Source organism: Struthio camelus, chromosome 8 (genome assembly GCF_040807025.1).
Source record: "Struthio camelus isolate bStrCam1 chromosome 8, bStrCam1.hap1, whole genome shotgun sequence".
Classification (NCBI taxonomy): domain Eukaryota; kingdom Metazoa; phylum Chordata; class Aves; order Struthioniformes; family Struthionidae; genus Struthio; species Struthio camelus.
The window spans coordinates 35225514-35250307 of NC_090949.1; the positions used below are offsets into that span (position 1 = coordinate 35225514).

The following is a 24794-nucleotide window of genomic DNA, read 5'->3' on the forward strand; positions in this document are numbered from 1 at the left end:
ATAGAGCAACTAGCTCGTATGGTGAGGTAAACGAGCAGGGTGTTTGGCACCTTACCTGTTCAGAGGCTGGTCTCTGGCAGCCGTCAACGGAGAAACGGGAGTCCCCAAGTCTGCTTGGGAGCGGGCAGGGGCTCTTCTCCATCCATCGCAGTACGCTGAGACAAGCTGGTAACTTTCCACCACGCTGCCACTCTCAATGCATTAAAAAATCCTTATGCGTAGATACTTCTCCTTAAATAATTAACTAATGGATTAGCCTGATAGCTCAGCAGTTGCTGTAATTCTTACAGGAAAAAAAAGCCCGGCAGTTCACTTTGCCATGTTGGAGGCCCGTTACGCCACTCTGAATTGAACTCTGTTTCTCAGCAGTAGAGGAAATATTTATACTATAGAAAGCACAAAGAAAAGAGAGAGAAAGCAGAGGTGATCTGAAAGGAGATGATATGTATGAAGTGAGATTGCTATGTAGTCTTGCGCAAGCCTGAGTCCGGCTGCAGATTAGGGAGATTTGGGAAGTATATAGGTAGGCTTAAGTAGTTCTGTGCACAGAAGTAGGTGCTATATTTTCTAAGATAAGACATACATCAGCGTTTTAGTTTGGATCTGGAGTGAAGTTTTGAACAGACTCTCCAATTATCCCCGCTTACTGTGCTTTGGTTCATGTTGGGGAGCAGTCTTGGAGTGTGTGAACTGGGTTCCTAAACCAGTGGTTGCTCCCCAACCCCCATGGGCATTTGGTATGAGACCAGGCTGGGGATACCCTCAGAGAAATCCCTGAAACACCAGTAGTGTGGGGATTGGGTGCTCTGCACCAGCTGGGTTAAATCTCTGCTCTTTTTGGGCTGCACAACTCAATCACACCTATGACACCTACTGAAATTCTGCTTTCCTTGTATGTAAAGATACAAGTGCAAGCAGGTGTAACCTCATGATATTACGTATTGTAAAAAAGGATAAATCCCTGGAGTTTTATTTTCCTTAAGAAGTGTAACTGCAATATCCCATTTTTAAAGCAGCATTACTATCGTTTTTTAAAAAAGGTCTGTAGTTTATAAGATCCAATAGCAATTGCTTTATGGTCTTCTGTTGTCACTCAGTAGTTAAAGCTTATGAGACTGTAAACTTTCTCTTGTCAGGGTTTTCTGATGAATTGCTTACTGTAGTTGGTTTGGTTTTTATTATATAAACATTCTTGCATGTTTTCTGTAGCATCTATTTCAGTTTCAACCATTTTGTTGTATTTTAAACCCCTGAAAGAGTAATGCTAAGTTTTACTTTGTGTCTTTGATTAGGACTCAAAATCTGTGTTTTCTTAAGCAGGTTTTCTTTTTTTTTTTTTTTTTTTTTTTAATGCAAACACATAAGCCTCACGCTGAAAATCAAAAGCAAAGAAGCATATGAGTGAACGAACAATGCTAGGAAAGATTTGGACTAGGAAAAGTAATGAGCAGAAAATGAGAGCACACTGAGGAAAGCAGAGACATGATGGAGCAATAGTCGAAAGATCTTGCAGGTGAAGGTTAAGTCTTATAGTTATGCATGTATACTTCAGGCTCTATATGTTAATGAAGCTATGCAAGCTTTGCTGGAATCCCTAGGTAAAACTAGGCCTTCCCATACAGTTGGGGAAAGATAGGTACTTCTCTTCTTGTAATGTTGAAGTAAAGAAAAAGGGTAATTGGAGAATCTGGTTGATATTTTAGTCTGGACAGATATTTTCTCTTCTTTGTAGGTAAATGGAGTTCAGCTGTATGGAAAATCGCGCCGTGAGGCAATCACTTTTCTAAAAGAAGTGCCACCTCCATTCACACTGGTTTGCTGCCGGCGCCTTTTTGATGATGGCAATGAGTCTCTTGTTGATGAACCTACTGCAAGGGTTTTACCTCTGGAACAAAAGGTTCGCTCTTCATCTAATTCACTTGGGTAGAAGGACGCTAGCCTTTTGGAAAAAATGAACGATATATCTGAGATAGTGATTTCGTTTTCTGAGGACAGTTTCTGTTTTCCTTTTGTTGTTTGATCCAGACCACTTTTCAGTCTGAAAACAACATTTCCTGAAGTGTGTTTACATAGTTTTGTGAGGCGGTTTTATATTCAATTGTCATATGAAGCTGCCTTTGCTATTCACTCTGGGTTCCTAAGGGACTGCCAGTGTTTTCCGTGAAAGATACTTCATGTTTGCAACAGTGCTACTTTTGCTACAGTTTATACAGATTGATCATGAGAAACTTCATTGTACTATAAATACAAGGTAGGTAAATCACTGAGCTAGCATGCTGACTATGTACATCCCATTCATCATTCTTAATAGGTGAGTGAGAGCTTTGAATTATACTAAATCACATCCTTGCCACCATTAGCTGATTACTTCTATGTTCTGAATAGAGTTTTTCTGCAGAACTGGAAAAATATGAAACTTTATGTTCCTTTCCATTGCGGAAACTTTTAAAGTCCCAAACTAAAGGTTGTTGCATGTAATGGTTGTTCCTGTTTATAAAACACTTTCATGCCCTGGTTTCTCATCTTTTCTGATTCAGCACTGTCTAAGGTGGGATTTCTAGGAGTAGAGTTAAACAAGAAATATGGATGTTTTGTGGAAGAGTAGAGTTCAGGGAGTACACTGCTCCTTTTTCTAAAAGGCTCTTTTTATTACAATAAAACTTGTTCCACAATGCTTTTTGGTGATGCATTTAACTGAACACTTTCCATGTGCATCCTGTCAGTGGCAAATAGTTGCCATACGGTGATACTGATTGAATGAACAGAGATCTCCTTCTCCTTAGAGCCATCTCACAATATTTCTGCTCTCTTTTGACAGAGCAACAAGGAAAAGCATGTGGAAGACAAATTTTTTCTTCCTTTTGCATTGTGGCAGTAGTCTGTGGAAGAGGCATATTTGTCCAAGAACTAGAGTTTAATCAGTGTGAAGTTAATAGTACAACATTTTAAGGCTTTTCTTGTGACATCTTACTTTCACATTTTGTACTGATGAAAGAGCGATAAAGTTAAAACATGCGTTTTAAGTTAGACAACAAAAAAATGTCTTTTTGGAAGATGTGTTTATGAAGCTGGCCCTACTCAGGGAAATTGGGTAGCTCTACTTCTTTCACAGTTTTCATGTTAAGGCATAAATGTGAGAAAATGCTATTTCAAACTAGGTGGTATTTGTGTAGTTACAATATAGGATTTTTTTCCCTACATATGTAAGGCCACAAATATCAGATGATATCTCTAATGTCTGATCTTCTAATAAACTGTTTGTGACTGGTTAAACCTTTTATGCTAAGAAATGTATTTTTCCTTTGTGCATCTAATGGGACAGCTGAAATTCATCAACATGTAACAGGTTAGTAATGTAACAATTAACTTGACGAATACATGGGTATTTGTATGTCAGATAGGGCCCCGATGCTCAAAACATGTAGTCATAGTCCCCAAGGAATATCCAAGGCAGCAAGCCAGAGAAGGTACTAGTATCTAAAACTGGGACTCATAATGTTCAATGAAGTTATAATTCCATAAAAGGTTGTATTTTAGGACATGTATGAACCATTAATAATCAAAATATTGAATGAATAGTGCTTGTAAAGAACTGAAAGTGCTTTATTTGAACTAGAACTTTTATTTTTAAGGTGAAACCTGAGGAAGGCATTAATCCTGAGGAGGAAGAAGGGGAATTAGCATTATGGTCTCCTGATGTGAAGGTTATTGAACTGGAGAAGGACAAAAATGGTTTAGGATTCAGCATTTTAGACTATCAGGTATACTTTTCCATATCACTAAATATGAAAAATCCCTTTGACTCTTTGTTTTGTATGGTGCCTTAAAACGTTCTGTAATATTGTTGGTTACTGGGTAATCAGCTTGGCACTTGGACCTAGAAACTGTGTAGGGAGAAGTAATTTATTTTGAGGCCAACTCTGTAAAGTATAGTGTAGAGCTTGTTCTAACCCAGTCTGATGATTGGATGTGATAAAGTGAAAAATCTTTCATCAAACTCCAACTCATAATTCTGAGTTTAAAGGCTAAATGAGGGGTGGGAACTGGGGTTTGTTTTATTTTGTTTTAACTTGGAATAACTTTTCAGCAATGAGAGTGGCAAAAATATTTTCTTGAATATTGCAATATGATTTACTATTTATAAAATGTAATGAGTCTTCTCTCTCTCCTTCTGAGACTGCCCCCAAATCACCTTTCATTTATGAATGCAGTATAGACCCATGCTGGTCTGCGAACTGTGGTCCCATTCAAGTCATGGAAAGACTGTTTTCAGCAGGGTTTGGATCAAGCCATAAAATCAGAACTATCTATTTTCCAAAATAGAGGTTGCAGAAGTAAAGTTTTAATGTGACTGACCTTCACATGGGGAAAGTCAGGGCTGACATATTGCAAACTCGGTTTCTGTACATACAAGTTTGCTTTAGTAAGTTGCTTTACTTTCATAGTATAAGAATAGAGATTGAAGATCCTAAATAATGATTCCTTCCCTTATGCTTCCCTGCTTAAACTATTCAACCAGTATTCCAGAGATAGGGCTAGAATTTTCAATATTTAAAAATATTAAAAAGAGTTTACTTTCAGAAGTCATTCATAGCTTAAAAGAATCTTCTCTGAGAAGAAAACCTCTTTTTTTGACACTTAACATTTTGGCCTAGGTTATCTATTTTAACTGTTGAACTCCTTAGAGATCAAGGGAGAAGTCCTCTGTCAGTGTAATTGGGGGAAAATTCTACTGAAATTAATAAATCTTTTTGCAAAATATTGGCTCCATTTAAGTATATAGAAAACCTCAAAATCTGAAGTCAGAATTAAATGTTCTTAATGTTTAGTCATTGTAATATTTTTTTAAAACCTCTAACAATCATATTTATAAGGAAATAAAATAGCTGGATTAGTCTTCATAATAATATACACATCACATCTTAGCGCTGCCTAAACGTTGTAGTTTAATAAAATGTATTCAATTGTTATGCATAAATGTCAAGTGATATAAAATTCAATTATATTTTTGTTACAATAAGACATGAATAGGGAATGAATTCAAATAAAAAATACTTTGGAGTATTATGCAAAACCATTAATTCTATATTTTACCAGTGTGATTTAAGATTACTGAAAATAGATCCTGTTAGTCATTTTCACTGACACATGTTGTGTTACAGTGCCAGCTTTGCTGTAGAGTTGCTAGGAGTCTTTGCAGAGCAGTAATACGCAGATTTGCTTTTAAGTTCTCATTTAATCAGAATTAATGAAGGCTTTAATAACGGGCTTTTTATTTACTTATTCGCAGATGCAAATACATGAGCAATGTTGTGATACTTTCAGCTAAATTTAAATAGATTCCAATCAATTCTGAATGAGTGGTAAACCACTTAAACTCAGATCTTTATAATTTCAAGATATTTATGTATAAAGTATTCTCTTTTGTTTGGAATTTGCCTCTTAGATATTTTACACTTTTCGTCATGTGCAGATTAATTTTTAGACAGAGATAGCTGTAAGTGTGTGTGCATGTATGTAAATATCTCCATCTCATTCTTGCGGGCAGGGCAAAGACAATGAATAATTGTCCACACTTAATTGTTTGTGTGTGTTGGGGGGGGGGTGACGGGGTTCTGTAGTTACTGGGAAATTGTTCAGAATTCTTAAAGCAAGGTTTACCAAAATGCATAAAATTATAGTGACATTACCATTTAAAGGATCTGCATACCTAACCTAGATATGATAATATTCATATGATTACTCAAAATGAGCAAAATCAAGAGAGGTGTTCACGTGGCCTAGCTTCAGATCTCCAAACAAGGTGCTTCGGTGAGGGACTGGCCTCTGTAGGCTCCCACTAGAGTCGATGGGAGTGGCGGGGCAGGGAGCAAAAGACTTTTTAAGAGGTGATTTGGAGCAAAAGACTAACTCCTGGTGCTCTGAATTGCCCTCAGAAGGGCCTCTCTCTTCCTGCGTTGTCTGTCCTGGAAGTTTAAGGAAGCTTCTGTGCTTAAGGAAGCTTCTGTGCTGGGTACCCTACTTGGAGGTGATGCAAATATACCTCTGAGTTTTTAAGATCCACATGTGTTTGTAGTTTTTAGTTGAACTGGAACTTCAGAAATACTGGTTGGAATTTGTAAAGTAACAGTAGAGGGGAGGAAAATGTGATGCACCGTTATTCCATCTTATTTTCCACCTCCAGCAAGTTATGATAACATCTTGGAAATGTTATGGCAATACCAGTGTATGCCAGCCCGTTTCAGTCACTTTTTGTGAGAGGACGGTGACTGTTATCTGCAGTGTTTAAGGGCCCCTGATAAACCTGCTCCCAGAGATGTGTGACTGTCGGGGCTGTTGTGGCTCTGATCAACGCCACGTGCGCTGCAGCAGTGAAAGAGCGCGAAGCAATTAGAGAACAGGCTTCTCGCAGGGTACTGTGCAGGTTTCTTCCCCCTGCTTTCCATTAACGCGTGCTATTTATTTTGAAGCGTGAGGCTTTTTACCTTTCTATGTTAATTTTAATTGTAGAGTTAGACCTGATGCTGAATATGTTCTCGTTATAAGAACACTTACAGCATTAATCATCTTATTTTCTCCGAACTGGCTACAGACTTGGCATAACTGAGCCTCAGTTGTCTAAAATGTTGTAGTTTCCAAGCCATGCTCTGAAAAAACAGTATTAATAAAAACTCGTAGTGATGTAGAGTAGGAATTTGAGTACTTAGAAAACTTACTGCTGCGATCGAGAGGTTATTACTCTGGCCTATTAATTTTTAATGGGCTGTCTTTCTAATAATGTTTCCTCTATCAAATAAATGATAGACATATCCCAAATGACTTGCAGGATATTCCCAGAAATGTACAAACATAATTCCAATGTCTATATATTTTAATGAACTAATTACAAATTAATTATACCAATTATGTGCAATCAATAGTGTTTCTGCTTTGTCCTGTGTTGTCTTTTTTCTGTCTTTACAGGTTTAAACGCTCAAAACAGAGCTGCCTTCTTTTTTAACAAGGTCCTCGAAGGACCTTGCTGAAAATTTGCGATGTCATTACAGGAATGGAGTAGGCTTAGCATGTTTGCTATAACAGGACTATATTTATATAGGCTAATGCTCAGCTTCAGATTATCACTATGCCTAAAAAGATCTTTTTTTTCCCCTTTTGCTGAGCATCCCAATTCCAAATTGTGCGTTACGGGTGCCATGTTAGCAAGGCTGGTAGCTGGCGGGAGGGGAGGCGAAGGGGCAGGCCTGATCTTGTGGTACCTTTCTTGAAATGATCGATTCCACTGTCCTTTTTTTTTTCCTCCCCAACATGACGACTTATTTAAAAAGAAACCAAACATCGAAGAGGTCTTAACATGAAATCTGCTGCGCGTTTTTTCTCTTGTCGCCGCTGCGTTGGGATCCTGGCCGAGCTCTGCGGCTAGGCCTTGGGTTTTCTTGGGAGCGCTGAGACGAGAAGGCGGCGAAAAAGAGGAGGAAGGCAGCGGAGCGGAGGAGGCGCCCGGCCCGGGCGCGCGGCGAGCCTCCCGCAGCTGAGAGCGCGCCGCGCCGCCCCGAGCGGGGAGGCGCCGTGCCGTGCCGCGCGGCCGGGCCGGGCCGGCGGCCGAAGCAGGGCCCCTGCCCCGTTTTGGCCGTTAGGAAGGTGTGGCGTTCGCCGCTCCGGCCAATTTCTACGCTAAGTCGTGCACGCTCCCTCCCTTAACTTCCCTGTAATTTCGCTTGGAGAAGTTGCTCTTTTTTTCACCTCTTCACTAACTTTTATGTAGCGCTGCTGGCACGTTCAGCGGCGAGCGTGTTTTGATGGTGAGTGAGGGACCCAGTGCGCTGTTTGTAAAGCGCTTTGGGATCGCCTGCGATGCGAGGGGCTGTGCGAGGTGCGTCTGGCGTGCTTTGCCGATAGATGTGAAGGTGTCTCGCTTATCGGGAACTTTGTCTAGCCTTGAGCTGCAGCTCCTAGCCAGCAAGTAAGGAGGTAGGGCGCTGTTAGTGAGACCGATCGTTTTTTGTTAGAAAGAAAGAATAACAGAAGAGGGCATGGTGCGTCAGGAGGTTAAAACAGAGGAGAAATGTTGTATAAAAATGACTGTGGTCCCAGGGGTTAGAGCGGAGGAGGGCAGTAGAAAAAGCACATGATGAAGACATTTAGAGAGCGAAATGACCAGAACGATATAAAAGATACTTTGCGTAGCCCTGAAACAGTGTTTAGCCAAGACCTGATGCGTGCTGCTGAACAGGCTCTGTCAGCAACGTTTTACAGAAATATTGGAAAAACCACAGGTAGCTGAATTGCAGATTTCTTGAGGCAGTATTGACCAGAAGGTAACTGGAACGGTCTGATGAGCTTTTATCAAATTAAACAAAAAGCTGAATGGACTTTATGTGGAGCTTAATTTACTGAGCTTTGAAATCAGAGTATTTTAAAGCATCTGTTTTAAAGTGCCTGAAACTAGAGGGGCTGAGGGCTGGGATAGGGAGGGTTCCCGTTTGCCATAGCTCTCCGAAATCCCTTTGGGATAGCGTGGCCTCGCCTGTGCTCGGGGGGCGGCCCGGGGCTTTGCGCAGCACCCAGCAGCACGGCCGCGGGGTGGGGGCACCTGCGCCGAGCGGTCTGTCGCCAACACGACGTAAGCGTCTACCCATCCATGGAAGTAGTAAAAGGTCTTCCAGCGCCGCCAGGGCTTCACGTTACCCTGGCTTGACACAGCATGAAGAGCGCCTGCGTCTCCTGAGTCGGTGCTTAACGTGTCCTTCGCATAATCCAGCCATGGGGGTACCACAGCCTTCTTATTCCTGAGCCTGTCTTCGCTATCACTGGTGTTTTTTTTTTCCTTGGTACTGAACCAAAATCATTCTTGCTGCGCATTCAGCAGGTTATGTTTTGTGCCTCTCCCAGGGAACATGGGTAGCAAATTATTATTATTATTATTATTTTAATAAAATAATTGCATAGTCACTTGCAACAGGAAGTGAAATGATTCAAGTGTCTCCAAATATCTTTCCTTTATTTTTCTCCATGCCCCAAACAAACCTGCAGGTGTAGATTTAGAAAAACTGACTTATTGTTCGTTAAAGGTGGTATCCAAGTAGCTATTTTTTCTTTTTTGTTTTGTTCATCACTGAGATGTCGGCTGAAATGCTTTGACGTGTTGCTGGCTAAACGTTTGCCCTCTTGCGATAATTTGAGCTTTGCCTGTCTTGCAGTAAGTTTGTTATGAACAAAGAAACATATTCATGTGCTTGTTGAGCACATTTCCACCTGATCATGTGATAGAAACCTGTGGCTTACTGGCAAAAGCTGCACAGCTGTATTAAAAAGCAATTTTGCAATGGCTATCAGCTTGGTACTGGGAAAACTGATAAACGCAGCTTTTCCCCCATCTCTACAACCCATCCACGTTCATTATCATCAAAGTTATATAAGCCTCAGTACCAACTGTGTTGGTACTCATCTCACGGAGGATTTGCTTCTTTCCCTCTATGGGAAAATTCTACATCCTTTATATTATATTAAGCTGCTTCGTTTGTAAAATAATTCTTAATGGTGTGTCGTGAATTGAATTCAGCGTAGCTTTTCGAAAAATTCTCTTGGAGTTCAGCTCAAATACTACTTTTCAGGCCTGAAGAGCTGGTGAATGCAATTGAGCACATTCCTGGTGAAGTTTCTAGGGGATTCATGATCAGTGATTTCCAAAACCTCAGTACAGAGGTACCAGAAACCACTTCAATAAGAAATCAAAGAGACAGTGTATCTCAGCATGAGATACAGAGAAGATACGCAGGAGGGAGCTTGCCGAGGTAAAGAAGCTAAAGAACTTGGATGCGGGAAGTCACATTAGGGCTGGAGTTGACTCCCCTGGAGCTGGGCTTTTGGGTATCATCGGTCTGATTTTTTAGGTGAGAAGTTAGGAAACAATCTCCTGCACAGAGTGGACTGTCATATCCTAGGGGAGGCCCTTCTCTACAGACCCCTTCTTTTGTGAGCTGTTACAGCCATTGCTATGGCCAATACACCCGAGTTTGCAGAGAAATTGGAGTATTACTTAAAACATCTGTTTTTCTTTGGTTTGTTGCATATCCTTGAAATAAATACTAAGCAGTATTATTATTAACCTTTAGAAATGTTTCCCTATTCCTCCAAAATCTACTAATCTGGTTGTTCTTTTTCATTTCCTGCTAGAAAGAATAGCTTTTAATAAAAACAAAAAAACCCCAAACCAAAGAAATTCATTATTATTCTGCAGATGTCTTCTGCCTGCAAGAGAGAGTGAGAATTTAAAGGGCCAAAACAGCAGCTAGTTTTTCTGTTAGACACGTTGAAAATCTGAATAAGGGTAAGATTATGCAGATGAGAGGCTAGAGAAAACTATGTAATTGAGCGCTGCTCATAGAAGGCTGTGTTAGTTTTTCAGTGAGCATGTGGAGATAGCAGAACAATGAGTGTTTAGAAGTTCAACCCTAGCAGCTCCGAATCTGTTGCTCCACTTCTGCGCTGATGCAAGATGAGGTAAATGTTGGTGCTGATGGATGAGCACGAAGAATTCTGGAAACTCTTGGAAGTTGAGAGGTATTCTGTTTTCTTAATACCCTTCTGGAAGATGCTGCACCCCATGCCTAATACTGTTGCACTTGGAGTTTTTCCATCTTGCTCTCACTGCCTTTCACCGCTGCCTTGAAATACTCTGCATCCATTTTGCCTACCCTTCAGTCTTCTCAGCCCTCCATACCGTTGCGAGGCTTCTTTGGCCGAAGTCACTCTTTGCAGATCTGTGTTGCAAAAATGGGCTGGCCTGTCTCCACTCTTTTCTTTAGAAATATTTTCTGTAGAAAATTGTCCATAATTCATCCTTGTGGTTTATGATGCAGGCTCTCCATAAAGAGACTTCTAAGTTGTTTGAAAACACATACTGTACTTCCATGTACTGTTAACAGTGTTGAGGTCAGCACACCAAACAGGTAGAAATGCCTGCTTGGCTTACGTGGCAGATTTCTTAGTTCACAGATTATTTGAATTTGAAAGTTGATCAAACTCAAAATGTACATTAAGGCACTGGCTGTAGGTTATGTAGGTGATACCATTCGTATTTTTTGTCTTGGCTTGTTGGTATTTTTTTTCTTTATTCCTGAACTTTTCTATCCCTTCTTTTATCTCATCACACAATGACTTTCCTTTGTTTTCTTTTGTTTTGTTTTTGATCTCTGTGGGTTTTCCGTGTAGTCAGCACTCAGTTTCTCTGGAGCTGGAATGTCTGAAGTGTAACATGTAAGGAGAATCTAATGAATGTAATCCTGAAGCCCTGGAGTATAAATCACGCTAGCCCTGAAGGTGCCTGAAACCTCAGACTGACTGAAAACTTGGGTAAATGAAAAGGTGGCTAAAAGATGGTGACATGCACCTGAGGCCACTGTACAGCAATGCTTTCAAAACTACCATTTTCGATGCCTATCTTTTGATCTTTTCATTTCAGAATAACAATAGTATGTAAGATCTCTTTTCTTGCTTTGGTCATCCCCTGGAGGCACTTCAGTCCCACCTATCTACTGCATATACCACTTCTCCAGGAGATGAACGTTTGCTGAGTAGTACTTGCCAGCTCCGCCAAGCTTATGCTGGTTTGAATAATTCATGGCCACCATGTTCCTTCTTGCTGCAGAAGACTGATTTGATTTCAGGTCACAGATGATGAAAGCCTGGTGTGGGAAACCATTGTACTACCTACTCATATTTTCCTGTTGTTTATCTTTCTGACTTTGGGTGTGGCTGTGTATGTTCTGTCTAGTTTTTCTTCTTTCTCTGTGAATTCCTGTTTCTTTGCTGACATTTCCAACAAGAGAAGTTTTGATTAATGCTGGCAGTACGAGAGCTTCTGAAATGCATTGCTTCATTCCTTCACTGCAGATCAATAAATACTTACATTTTATTTCTTGCGCTTTGCTTTACATCACAAAGTTCAGCCTTCTTCCTTGAACACTCTTCTGTGTTTAAGTTTGTACTACTTTAGCACATCAGGTTGCAGCTTATTTCTTTGGTACAGCTAGATGCTGTTTGTGTTGGGTAGTCTTCTCCGCAGGCAGTTCCTAAGACTGGTTCCTCTCAATGTGTTGGAGTGAGTCAACAGAGGCTTTAGACTTTGAGTCTCAAACCCAAACTGATGCCACCTTAAGGAGGGAACTGGACCTCACAGTTGATCTTCCTTTCCTCTCCACTCTGGTGGGGAAGTCCTTAGGGCCTTTGAGAAGGATGCAGGTTATTTCTCTTTCTTGACTCTTGCATCCAGTTGGCACTGTTGGTCCGTACGTGGAGGGCAGCTCTGCGAAAGGAATGAGTGGTCCTTCAAATGAGGACATGGAAGAGTGTTTTGAGTAATTTCCCAGCCCTGAGCATACAGGTAGATGATGTACTTTACAGTTCTGCTTTTCTTCCACCTAACGGTAAGATGAAAATAAATGTTTGCATTTGTCTTTGTTCTTTTAGTTGTTCGAGTTTTTATGTTCTTTGTTACATGCATGCTGCAGTGTTGTGTTTAAGCATCAGTAGGAGTCTCTCAGTCTGGTATCTTATTCGACTGCAAGCTGAAGAGTTTCAAATATGTGTATGTATGTTAGACCTGGAAGTGGTCCCATGCAAAATGTAATGAAGCTGGGTTCCTCTGACCTCTGAGCTCTAACATGTGTTTGTTTTGGCTCTCTTGCAAAAACCTGCAGTATACAAATTGGCACTTGTAAAGTTGTTCAGATAAATCAGAATTGGTACAGAAAAAAAGTTTCAAACTGTTTCTTTTGGGATCCTTTGCCATGCTATTTTTGCTGTGTGTTTTCAGAGGAGTGTTTTTGTGGCAGCAGGCAGTTTGTTGCTTGAAGAGAGCTAAAATATTCTAGGAAGTCGGGCTCGCTGAGTTTGGATCTTAAGTGATGCCAAAACTAATATAGCCTGAAACTAAGTGAGAGCGGCTTTGTACAGTAAACGTCAGTCACCCGCAGCTTTGTCTTACATTTTCGTACAAGCCTTTAGAAAAGAAAAACAAAAACAACTCCCTAGAAAATGTAGTAGCTGCTCACGTCCGATGGAGTTGTCCGTACAGTCTGCAGTATGTGAGGGGTGGCGCCTCATCCCCTGTGCAGAGCAAGTGCCCTGCTCCTTTCTGGCTGCTGGGCGGACTGGGATGGACTGGGGTGAGCCACAAACACTGCTGGTACACTGGGAGCTGTTACTGGTCTGTAGTGCCCTCTATTGGCTACCGCAGAAATCTCAAAGTTTGATAATGATAGTGAAGGTGTCAGTCGACGGTTATGATTTTAATTTTCCAGGATGCGTGACATGGGTAATCCGTATCAGTTGTATTTCCAGATTTGTTTCCTAGGGAAGCCTGATGGCTGAGTGTAAATCTTTGGTGCCTGTGGCAAATGTAACTGTTCGAAGCCCTCACTTAAGCCACAATAAAGTTACATGCTCCAGCAGCACAGCACACGGGACTCTGTTAATGTGGTGCTCAGAGGACTCTTAATATTTTAGCAGAGCTCAGGTTTTTAAGAGCCTTCATGCCGCTCAGGATCCAGGGGTCCCAGAGGTAGCAACTGCAGTGGCCCCTGCCTGACTCCGTGTGCTGCTAAACGAATCCAGAACAAATGAGGCTCTGAAAATAAGAAGAAAAATTTGACACCTGGACTCCAGGAAACATTTGTGGATTTTGATGAGGAGTGGTAGGGGGGAAGGGAAAACTCACGGTTCAATGCACTTAAATATATGGTGTGCTAAGTGTGAATAAATTGTGACTATTTTAAACAAGTTCATATACTCTGTGGCTGGCTCAAGCACAAAGGAAAAGAAGATAGCTACAACATAACTAGTTCCTTAAAGGGTTACTGAGAGGCCAGCGTCCTAGGCTGCTGGGAATGCGTTGCAATGGTCAACTTTGATCATTTATAAGGGCTGATTTTTTTGATATGTATCCTTTTAAAAAAAAAGTTTGTCTTGGTGCTTGTGAGTGAGGAGGTTTTGCCTTCTGATAGCTTTACCTTCCAGTGCTATTACGTTGGGATCTTTTCCTTGTTGTTCATAAAGTATTCCTTTGTGCTATTCATGGAAGTTAGAGTTCCTCTTTAAATGTATCAAGCCCAGTTTGTGCCCATTTTAAAATGCCCAGCTTGGGTCAAAATGCCTGCTGGGCTGTCCTGTGGCCTGATCAGCTTGCAGCTGGTCCCAGTTTGGGCTGGGAAGCTGCCACCCTCTTGCTGCGGTGCATTGACCAATTCCTGTGCACGCTCCCTCTCTGCCGTAATGTGCAATCATGGGAAAGGATGAAACTTTCTTAAACTGTTGAAGTCAAATCACTTCTGTAATCCGGTAGAGTACCCTTACAGCATGGTCTTACCCCTGGGTTTCTGGTGTTGGCTTTTTTCTTCCCGGTCTGTACATTCCATCCGTGTAAATGAGCCTTTTACATCAAAGAAGCGACTGAAACCCAGTCCTGACTACTAGTGACTAAAAATCATTATTATCTGGCAGCTTAATGTAAGCCAAGTAAAACGAATCAAGAGCCTTAAGGTAGGTGTGCAGTCACAGCTAGTGCTATTTAGTAACCTCAGATGGATATAGCTGGTCTGTTAATGTAGACGTGGCCCCCGAAGACCACCAGGACATCTCTTGAGGGCACCGTGGGAGTGAACTTGAATTTTGCAGTTAGTGTAGAAAGTAAAAATCTGTTCATCAGCCTGCTGCCAGCACTGGCTTCTCTTAAAAACAAAACAAAAGCACCCAGTCCAGTAGTATTCATGTCTTTACAGGATGTGAATGTGAATTCACTGTTTGCGGTCTTGTTTTAGCAAGTGTTGTTCTTCTGGGTGCGTTTGGTTTAGAGTTAAATTGTAAGACGAGATCTCCAAAAAACATTGTTCCTTTTGTTTTAATAAGAAAAGCAAGGTGCAGTCCACTACTGCAACAGCCCTCGTTAATTTGTAGAAAATATGTATTAATGATTACACCTTAAAAATCAGTAGGTCTGTATTTTCAAAAGTGGTTTTTATTGCATTCCTGATGGCAATCGCCTTGTGATTCAGTTACCGGTGAGAAACGTTCAGCTTTTCTGCAGCACAGCTTGCTTTACTGACTTAACCCTGTCACTGGGTCGTTTACATTGCTCTTCTTCCTGTACAATAGCTCCCTCTGCTTGAAAACAGCAGTGTAATTATAACCTATAAAAGAATGAGGCCCTTGTTTTGTATTTGTCTGACTAACAGTTCTTAACGCGGACCCTTTTTAAAAGATTTTTGGTGCTCTTCATAAAGCAGTTCCAATATGTGGCTTACACTCATGCATGTGAGATGTTGCAAAGTGATAACGATAACCATGCATAGGAGCTGTGTGTGTCTGCATTGTTTGTCTTCATTTTAGCATTAAGATTAGAGCTGGTTGGATCACTTTTCAGCTAAATTAAATCTTACCAAAACATGCAGATTCATTGAAGCCAAAATGTTTTGATTTCAGTGAAAACTTAGTTAAAATAAGAAAGATAATAATTATCAGGAATATGGTGGTTAGGCCACTGACCTTAAATATACAGGAAAAGCTAATGGTGAGATTCCCATGTCCTACTTGAGTGAGTCTGATCTGGAATAAAAAAAACCCAAAACTTTAGATCAGACAGAACAGGGATTTGAACTTGATTCTCCCATGTTCACAGTCACTGCCATAGTTACTGGGCTGGTCATTCACTTGCAAATTATTGTCAGCTTATCTGCATCAGTAAGGATGAGAGCTGCGGGTGTTAGTCTTCTCCCCTGCCAATATAGCTGAGCCAGCAAAAATCATAGTATAAATGCTGTCGTATCAGCAACGGTGCAGTGTCGCTGAGAGAGCGATCACCCATTTAGGGAACCGCCATAAGCCTTATTTGCAGGGTGAGATGAAGCCATGATAGCAAAACTTGCTGGTTAAGTTCTACTAGCAAAGCCTTCCTAATGGAGATAGTGCCTTACTTCCTTGAGAACGGCTATCTCAACATGATGCTGGTTTTGCAAAAATGTCCAAAAGGTTGTTTTTATTTTGCATTGAAACAAAACCAAAAATCTAAACATCTCAAAAGTCTCTCTCAAATGGAGTATTTGTTCTGTGGTCAGCTGTCATCGAGATGGTTAGGCATGTGGTTTTGTTGGTAAGGGCAGGCAAAGCTGACTGTGTGTGTACACAAAGGGCAGCAGTGACTGTTTACAGTTCCAATATTAAACTCTAAAGCAAAATCCCTTTTTTAGGTCTTGGCATCCTTCAAATTCTTCTTCTGGACTTCCCATATGTGTTTTTCTTCTTTTTCATAGTTTCTGAAATGTGACTAGCTTGGTATTTGAAACAAATGAAAGAAATCCTTTTCACTCTACGTTGTATGAGGCAGGTTTGATCCTAAACGATTGGACAACCCAAGCATATTGGCCCTCGTTCAGTAGGCAGCACATCGCCGCAGCGTAGAAAGAGGTTGCTCAGCTTGGTTATCTCGACACGACACTTGCAAGGAAGCCCCTTCTGTACAGTGTGGATGCCTGGTGTTTGGAAAGGTTAGAAGATGGCAGGATTAAGCAGCAGAACAAGAGGGAGTTATTAGTAATATATATTACTTGAATTCAACTTCGGCATGGTTCTTCCTACTGACCTCTAGGTAAACGTCTCTAATTTCAGGCACTTACAGCTACCGCATTCATTGCATCATATGTTTGCACATAGTTTAAAAAAAAGTGTTCACTTGGAAGGCAATGTATAATTGCATAAAAATAAAAAGTTAGAAAAGCACTCCTGTTTTCAAGTCAACACTGAGGTGCTGAATTCGTGGTGGTCTCTGAGTGGAGTTTTGCCCTTTTTTGATCCCTCCCATGCCCTGAATGAGATGCAAGTCCTGAGGGAAAAATAATACGTTATTATGCATTTGAAGACACAGTGCATACAAGGAGCATTTCCAGACTTTATGAGCACTTAGCAAATGGGAGAAAGGGGAATTTTAATCTTGGAAAAATATCTCAACCATACATATTTGTGTATCTTTCCGCGACTATATAATACATTTTGATCATTTTATTGGATTGAGGATGTAGTTTTAAACAGCTGAACGTTTGATAGAAATGGTACATGATACAATGCAAAGATAAATGTTGGAAAAAATTCAAGTGAAGTGCCTATCTTCGTATCAGTTTATAGTCTTTCCAGTGCGTACAGTATTTTTCTGCTTCGCATTCCTCTCTTTTCATCTCTAACGAATACAAGGAACTTAGTAATAATCTTAGTCTCTCTTCTGTTGCTGTTCCCTGTATTCTCTACTAGGCAGCTTCATGGGGTGAAGAACACATCTTTTAAAAGTTATCATACAGATTTTACAGGACAGCAATACTGCAATGACTTAGTAAAGGTATACACCTAGGTATTTCACTAATACTATTTTTGCAAAGATTATTCTTTAACACAAATTTTGTTGATCTGAAGCTCTTGAGTATGTAGCTTTAGTGCATAATAGGGTGGGTGGAGGATCATGAAAGAGTCAGGAGCCAGCGTTGGTTTTCTGTTTGCAGGTTGGCCTGGCCATTCCTCTGTGTGTAAGAAGAGACTAGGGAGGGTATCAGTCAGCTTCAGAAGCTAAATTTGCTAATCTTCTTAGGCAAGCAATAGAGTATCCTCCTACTGCAAACCTTCCTTTTTTTAAACTGTAGGCTTGGCTGTATTAGATTGTCCTTTTGAATGTCTTAGCAAGGTTCAGTTCTGTAGCATAAGACAAGGAACATGTTTAACTGCTCTGTATATATTCAAAATAAACAAACCACCTTTTGAGGGGGCTGCTTTTTTTTCCTCCCTTCTTTTTCTTTTTCTAGGATCCCTTAGATCCGACAAGAACAGCCATTGTGATCAGCTCCTTGGTGGCAGGCGGAGTAGCTGAACGTGGAGGGGAGCTTTTGCCAGGTGACCGCTTGGTATTTGTAAATGAGAAGTCTTTGGACAGTGCCACTTTAGGAGAGGCAGTGGAAGTGTTGAAATCTGTGCCACCAGGTACAGTTTCTCTTGGAATCTGCAAACCTTTGGTGGTAAGGACTGATTTTAAGTTATCTCCTTCTCATTCTGTGACATGCATAGGCACGGTTGCTGTATTTTCTTTTCTGGGAAATTCAGGGCAGAAGTATGTATGCGTGTGGAAAGCAGCAAAGTTGCAGTGCATATGCCTCAAACATGTCCAGAAACTCTGGATAGCTTACAAAGGTGGCAGAATGGGCAGCTGTATGTCCAAAAGGTCTTGCTGAAGAACCGGCATTCTCAAGTTCCTCCTGAAAGAACGTTCACGTGGGATCAGAAGTCATGTCTGGGGCAAACCTGGATGTGCAGTGGACAGATGCATGGTTGTAATGTGGTTCCAGGCGTTCGGCAAATCAGTTAAATATGTGCCAAAGTCCATTTCTCTCTAAGATGGTGCGAAGTGCTTAAGTTCCACTGACATCAAAGAAAGTTAATCTGTTTGAAGTCAAGACTGTAAATTCAAGTAGAATTTCCTCTTTCTGGACTCAGGGCTTTGGAGCAGACAGTAGTTTACCTGAGAACACTGCTGCATTGTTCATCAAGAGCACCCAGGCAAAATTAATTAAAGCAAAGCACCATCTAACAGAAAATGCTTGTAATTCAAACTGATAAAGGAGCGATGAAATAGGAAAGTAGAAAGGCTGTTAAATGCATTCTTTCCTTTTTCAAAAAAAAGTTTTATTTTATTGTTCATATCCTTGTATTTGTCTTTCTCTCCTACACATCTCTTAATTTTTGCTATATGTGTACTAGTATCTTAAAAGAATAAAAGCTATTCTCTTCACCTTCCTCATTTCTGGGACCTCCCTTTTTTGCTGTTCTGTAATTTTTCTCCTCTCTTCCAACTGCTGCTTCTCCCTTTCATTTTCTGAAAAATATGGGATTTTTTAGTTTGTTTGTTTTCCTGACTCACCATTTTTGATTGTGTGTCTTAGGGAGAAAGCAAAGAGGAGGAGAACATGTGCAGTGTGGATCCCAGCAATGTTAAAACCAGCACTGGATCTCCAGAACCAGTGGATAATAATTTCTCAATAATACTTGAAGCACCACAGGTATTTGATTATCTTTTTGGTTCAGCTTAAGTTTATAGAGGCAGCAAATGAATTTTTAAAGTCAGAAAATAGTGTCTCCTTCCGATAAGGCTTCGGTTTTGGAGAGGAGTCAGTTTTGATCCTGTGATGAACTTGATAGTCCGGTTAAAATTCCCATCTAAAGTAGACTCTGACAGCTAATTATATGCTAACTGTGGTGAGAACACCAAGCATATGCATAGTACTTACCAATGCAGTTCCTGGACTGCCTTTTCAGATTTATTATATTGTTTAAATACCTTGGGTACCTTGGATATGAAATAGGAATGCTGCATTATTAGTAATCATAATTTTTTCATTCAGCTTTTTGAATAAAGTAGTGTAGAAGCAGAACGCTTGCAACGAAGCAAACAAGAAAAAAAAAGTCCAATGTATAAGGCAAACTTGATCTGTTCTTCTTCATAGACTTTCTATGTAATTTCTTTAATCTCTTTCTCAGTTCTTCTCTTTCATATTTTTTGAGGGAATAATTCTGTTTATTGTGGGAGGCCAAGGCACTAAAGCTAGTGAGAAATTCACAGATTAGGGTAATAGGCAATAGTATAGCAATACTCATCTGTATAGGATGAGAGAGATGCGGATGTTTTTGAATTTCCATCTGATCTCAAATGCTTTACAAACATGAATTCATAATGGTAATTGTATTTTTTTGGACTGAAAATCAGTAAAGGATCATCTAGCTCTACAACATAGTGAAAAAAATAATTTATAAATTTCTATATTCTTAAACTTCTTAAACCTGTCTACCTGTCTTTAAACACAAACCTATCTTTAAAGCTGAAACAATAGGTTAGAACCACCAAGAGAAGCAGAATTATGTGATAGATGTAGATATCCTATGTAGAAATTAGCCTGGACATGATCGTTACTGACTCTTACGAGCAGAATGGAGTTTATTTACTAGATGGAGTTTATTTACTAGACGGATCAGTTAGTCCTCTGCCAGCCCAAATTGCTTCTCTTACTTCAGAAAACAAAGCTAATGCTATTAAGTATTTTTGAAGTAGTGTTTCATCTTAAATGTCTGGTGAATGTGGAAACTAGAATGATCAATTTGTATAGAATACAGGTACAAGTATTTACTTGTATGTTTTACTTCATATATGATAGCTCTGATAGTAACTTAGAGAGATGATATAAAATTTCCATCAATTTATTATCTTATCTGCTCATATAAGAGCCAAGATTGGTGTGTCATGATGGCTTGCACCGTTATGTTGCGCTGTAGTGCTGACAAAAGAAGACTGGCTAGGAAAAAAAAAAAAAGGAACTCGAACATTATATATGCAACAATAGTAGACTTTACTGTCGTATTTGCAGTATTCCCCGTGCCATTGGTAGAGTCTGCTACTGCAGTGCAGCAGTCTGTGATTACCCATACCCAAGTGCTCTATGAGGAGATAGGTAATACAAACTGCTGTGTGGTTTCTGAGGTAAGTCACCTCCTTAAATAGCACTGAAGTTGATGCCTCTCACAAAAACACCATGCTTGGAGAATGATGCTGCTGAAGTGCAGTGAAACGAGGTAAAGCTGAAGAGAATTAGAGTCTCTTCAGACTGTGTATGTTTTCAGATAGAAAAAGACAGGGCAGATGTATTAAACGAATATTTAATGCCCTTGCAAAATGTGGTAATTTCTGGATTGCTCATGTTCTGTGTTCATGCCAACTAGTATCATCGCGCTGTTCCTCTACGTTCCTGTCTGTCTCCTGTTTTCTCTCCAACCGGTCGTTGGAGCTGTGAGCACTTTCTGGCAGTTCTGTTCTGTGCTAATACAAACCTGACAAAATAGGATCCTGACGCTAAGGGTCGGAAGGAGAGAAGGAGCTTGGGGAGTCTGGGAAGGGACAGGAAGTAGAAAGAAAAACACTTGGATTCAGTACCCCTCAATCTGTAGATTTGTTTCAGTGCTTGGTGTCTCAGTGCCTTGAAGGGCAGGTTTGGGTGTATGTACGTGGTGACCTTAAGCGACAGAGAGCTTTGTGTGCATGGCAAGCTTTTGGGTAGCTGTACAGGGTGTAACGTTTCAGAAACACCCGCACAGAGTCAAGCTGTGGTCAGACTTGCTCATGAGCCGGTTGATAGCACTCCTCTCGGTTTAGGAGAAGAACAGAGCATGAGAAGTTGGAAGGGAATGGGACAAATCCCGGAAGAAGAATTGTTGGGCAAGGTCTCTCAGGGAGCGGATTCGAAGACCTTTTCCTTTGGTCCTGTTGTGCCTTGCTCTGTACCATGAAGTCAGTAGCAAACTGAGCGCCCTTCTATTGAAAACAGCAAGGGTGTGAGATAGGGAGCAGGGATTATGTCTTCCTCTTGTTAATTCCTCGGGCCATGCTGATTTGGGTTGAGTGAAGGTGTTTCAGAGACAGCTCTCGTCCGGGTACTGACAGGTCCTTGAGTAGTTGTGGTGGGTCTTTGTTTTGTGCAGAGTTTTTCCCCTGTAGTTAAAAGTATTATATGGAATAACTAAGGGAGGGACAAACACGTATTTCTTTTGTTGCCTAAGCAAACTCCTGGGCTGTTTTTTTTTTTTTTTTTTTATTTAGCTGGTGGTATTGTGAGAAACGCGCGTGCACGCATAGAGCAATAGCAAATAAGTCTGGAGCTCAAAGATGCTTTAGATGGCTTTATATGTGCTTTTTCCTGTTGTTTTTTTAGTGCTATTTAATAATTCCCATTTCCTAACTGCAGTCCAGATTGTTTTTTCTGAATGGTTGCAGCAATATCTGAGCTTTCTAATTTCCATTTCTTTATCTTCAACAACAGCAAAAAAATTTCAGTGCCTACTTTTGCATTCAACTCATAGATCAGAGACTGTTTCAAGGCTTCAGTTTAGTTTCTTTTAGTAAAATGCAAAAGGTGGAAGATTTTCAACTTAAAATCAGGACATAATTTTAATATAAGCCTAACCCAAAACATAATTTCAAAAGAATTAGAAAGAACTAAAAGTAAAATCTATGTTCCTGTAATGTTTTGTGCAGGGTTTCAGAGATGAAACGCCTTTTAAAGAAGAGCTTGTTGATGAACCAGTTTTGGGTTTAGGAAGGTCATTTCAGCTTCCTCAAAATGATATGGAGTATGAGAAAGAGTCCTGGGAAATGCATGAATTTCTGAAACCTAGAACAGAAGAAGTGGATGAAGAACGGGAAATGTTGGTAGATGACGAGTATGAAGTGGATTCCGACTTCCTGAAATATGACTCATCGGGTAGACAGAAGACAACTTCAGAGAGGGACCTCAACTCTACAGAGCAATGGGCGAAGAAACTTGAGACAACTGAAATGCAAGACTTAAAATCTAGTATTCACTTCAGTCGAAAACAGTCCCTGGAATATCCACTCAATAAAGAGCAAATGGTAAGGAATGCTGTGGTGGGTCCCAGTGCCATATCCTGACAGTGAGGACCTCCATATCAAGACCTAAACTTTGTGTGTAATTACTAGATGAGATCTTAGTACCTCCAACTTCTTTGGTACAGAGTTGCATTTTGATTGCTGTTTTACAAATAGTCAGTTCTGTTATAACATCAGGGAAGGTTCTTTCTGTTACTTTGTGTCTGTATGTCTAACTGCTTGAATGCTATGTGCCCTGATTGGCGTATTACAGTCATTTTCTACTTGGGTCCTCTTTCTCATCTCTTAACTTCTGGCCTTTTTTTTTTTTTTTTTTTTTTTTTTTGGCAAGCTGCACTAATTTGTGTGCGCTTCAGTAATAGCGGAAGGTTAGGTCACAGTTTCAGTAATCCAGGGGCTTCAACAGCAAAGATAGTGAAAGAAGCTCCCTCTTTTTCTCCTTATTCTTAATCCTGATCAATTCCTTGAAGCAGATGATACTGCAGTTGAGCACAAAATGATATGGGGGAAGCAATTATAACAAGCATGCTGATGGATAAAGGAACAGAAGCAGAGATAACTTTGGGGATATTGCCAAACTCTTATTTATACGTCCTCCTCAAATGCACTGAGAAGTTTGGTTTTTTTTATCCTTCTGAGTCTTTGTTCATTCACTTGCCCAACAAAAAAGTAATGATAACGGCCTTCCGTGCAACAGCCTCTGAGATGTATGCTTTTATATGAAGAAACAGAAATGGAAATGGGTTTAAAATCACAGCCACAAACACAATTACAGGCCTTCTGCACCACATATATATATATGTGTGTGTGTGTGTGTATATACATTATATGTATGTATATGTATATATCTCTCTCTCTATAAAAAAGGCTAAAATGCAGCTTTGAGTGCCAGTTTTATACCACAATACACAATGTTCAGTCCATACATTTGTCACTTAAAAATTACAAATAAGCCAGAAGTCAGTAACTTCTTGTCTGGATTAAAGACATGGAAAAAGATGTGACAATTGTTTCATATTGTAATTGCGTATAATATTTTTCACACCTCTCTTTAATATAGTGCCTAAATGAGCATTTAGTGTTTCGTAGTTATCTTGATAAATAAATATGAATGTAGCTCAGAAAATGTGAATGTTTGCTGTAAAATCAATGTTTATGTCAAATATTGCTGTGTAAATTCCAGTTCTTTCTAACTTTGATTACTTTTTCTTGTCTGTAAAGTATGAAGAAAATGCCAGTGTAAGTTCACTATCTTCTGGAACCACAGCAGAGAGCAGCTATCAGAAGGACGTGTTTGATACTGAAATTACCCAGCCAGGAACAAAAAACAAGAGGGATTTAGGTTTGTAAGAAGCTTTTTCATATGTTTTAATTGCATATTTACAAAATTTAACTTTTATACCAAACAACAAATTTTGTGTTCAGTCTTTTGAATGATATAATATTCAAATGAAGAGTTCTACAGGCTCAAGGCAGTCTGGCTTTAAACAGACTCCAGCTTCTTGATCTCACTTCTGCCTCCGAATATTTTCCTAGCATTGTCACAGAAATACGGAAAGTGGCTGCAGCTGAAATGGTTTGCTTTGTCCTGCTAGTGGAGAATCAGTGTCCTTTGTGAAGCTATGTCCTCTAGCTAGTGTAATGCACTACACACAAGAGCAAAATAACTCACGCCTAAAATTTCTTTCCGCCTCCATCACATTTGACTGCTGATTTTATAGATTTTCACACTTTAAAAAAAAAAAAAAAAAGGAGGGAATGTTAGGCTCGGAGGGTGACTTTACCACACCCGGCATTTGCAAGTGAACTCTGTGGTAGGTGATTGCACTGTATCTTATGTTTGTAATCTGTGCTCAGGAGCAAAGCATCTTCTTCTTCAGATGGCCAGAGAGCTTGCCCTTGACAAGAACACTGTGTTTGGTCAGTAATTCTGTGGAGCCTGATCCTCTTCTGTGGAGGAGATCTGGAGCAACCTGTGGACCTGTTTGTAGTGTGAGACACTGCAGCAACCTTTTTAGTTTCACAGCAGCCCAGGAAACAGCAACTCACAGCCTGCCTCTGTCTGTTCTCGCTCGCCACTTTGTGAGCTTTGGCATGTCGCTGGAACAGACGTGAAGAATTTATCTTTTCGGTCTCATGCCACCTCTCAAGGTGGTGAGATTGTTGTCCCTGTGTGCTAGGATTTTTTTCATTGGATCTGAATCGGTCCTCTATATCACTGGCTGAGTTTTGACTTTCTGCAGGCTGCCTCAATTGGAGCAGGGAGCAACCCAGTCAAGCAATAGGAGTGGCAGTGAACACACTGAAATGTTTCAAG

The 24794-nt window shown here is 40.3% G+C and overlaps 1 protein-coding gene across 4 annotated transcripts in view; it reads left to right on the top strand.

Annotated features, from left to right (window-relative positions):
• The window catches only part of PATJ (PATJ crumbs cell polarity complex component), a 161838-nt gene that overhangs the window by 38608 nt on the left and 98436 nt on the right, over positions 1–24794 (top strand). For all 4 annotated transcript variants that reach the window (XM_068953372.1, XM_068953369.1, XM_068953373.1 and 1 more), the window contains 6 exons: positions 1733–1897; positions 3633–3761; positions 17838–18047; positions 18969–19085; positions 22106–22480; positions 23699–23819. In XM_068953372.1, coding sequence (XP_068809473.1) covers positions 1733–1897; positions 3633–3761; positions 17838–18047; positions 18969–19085; positions 22106–22480; positions 23699–23819 — 1117 coding nt within the window. The remainder of the gene's footprint in view (positions 1–1732; positions 1898–3632; positions 3762–17837; positions 18048–18968; positions 19086–22105; positions 22481–23698; positions 23820–24794) is intronic.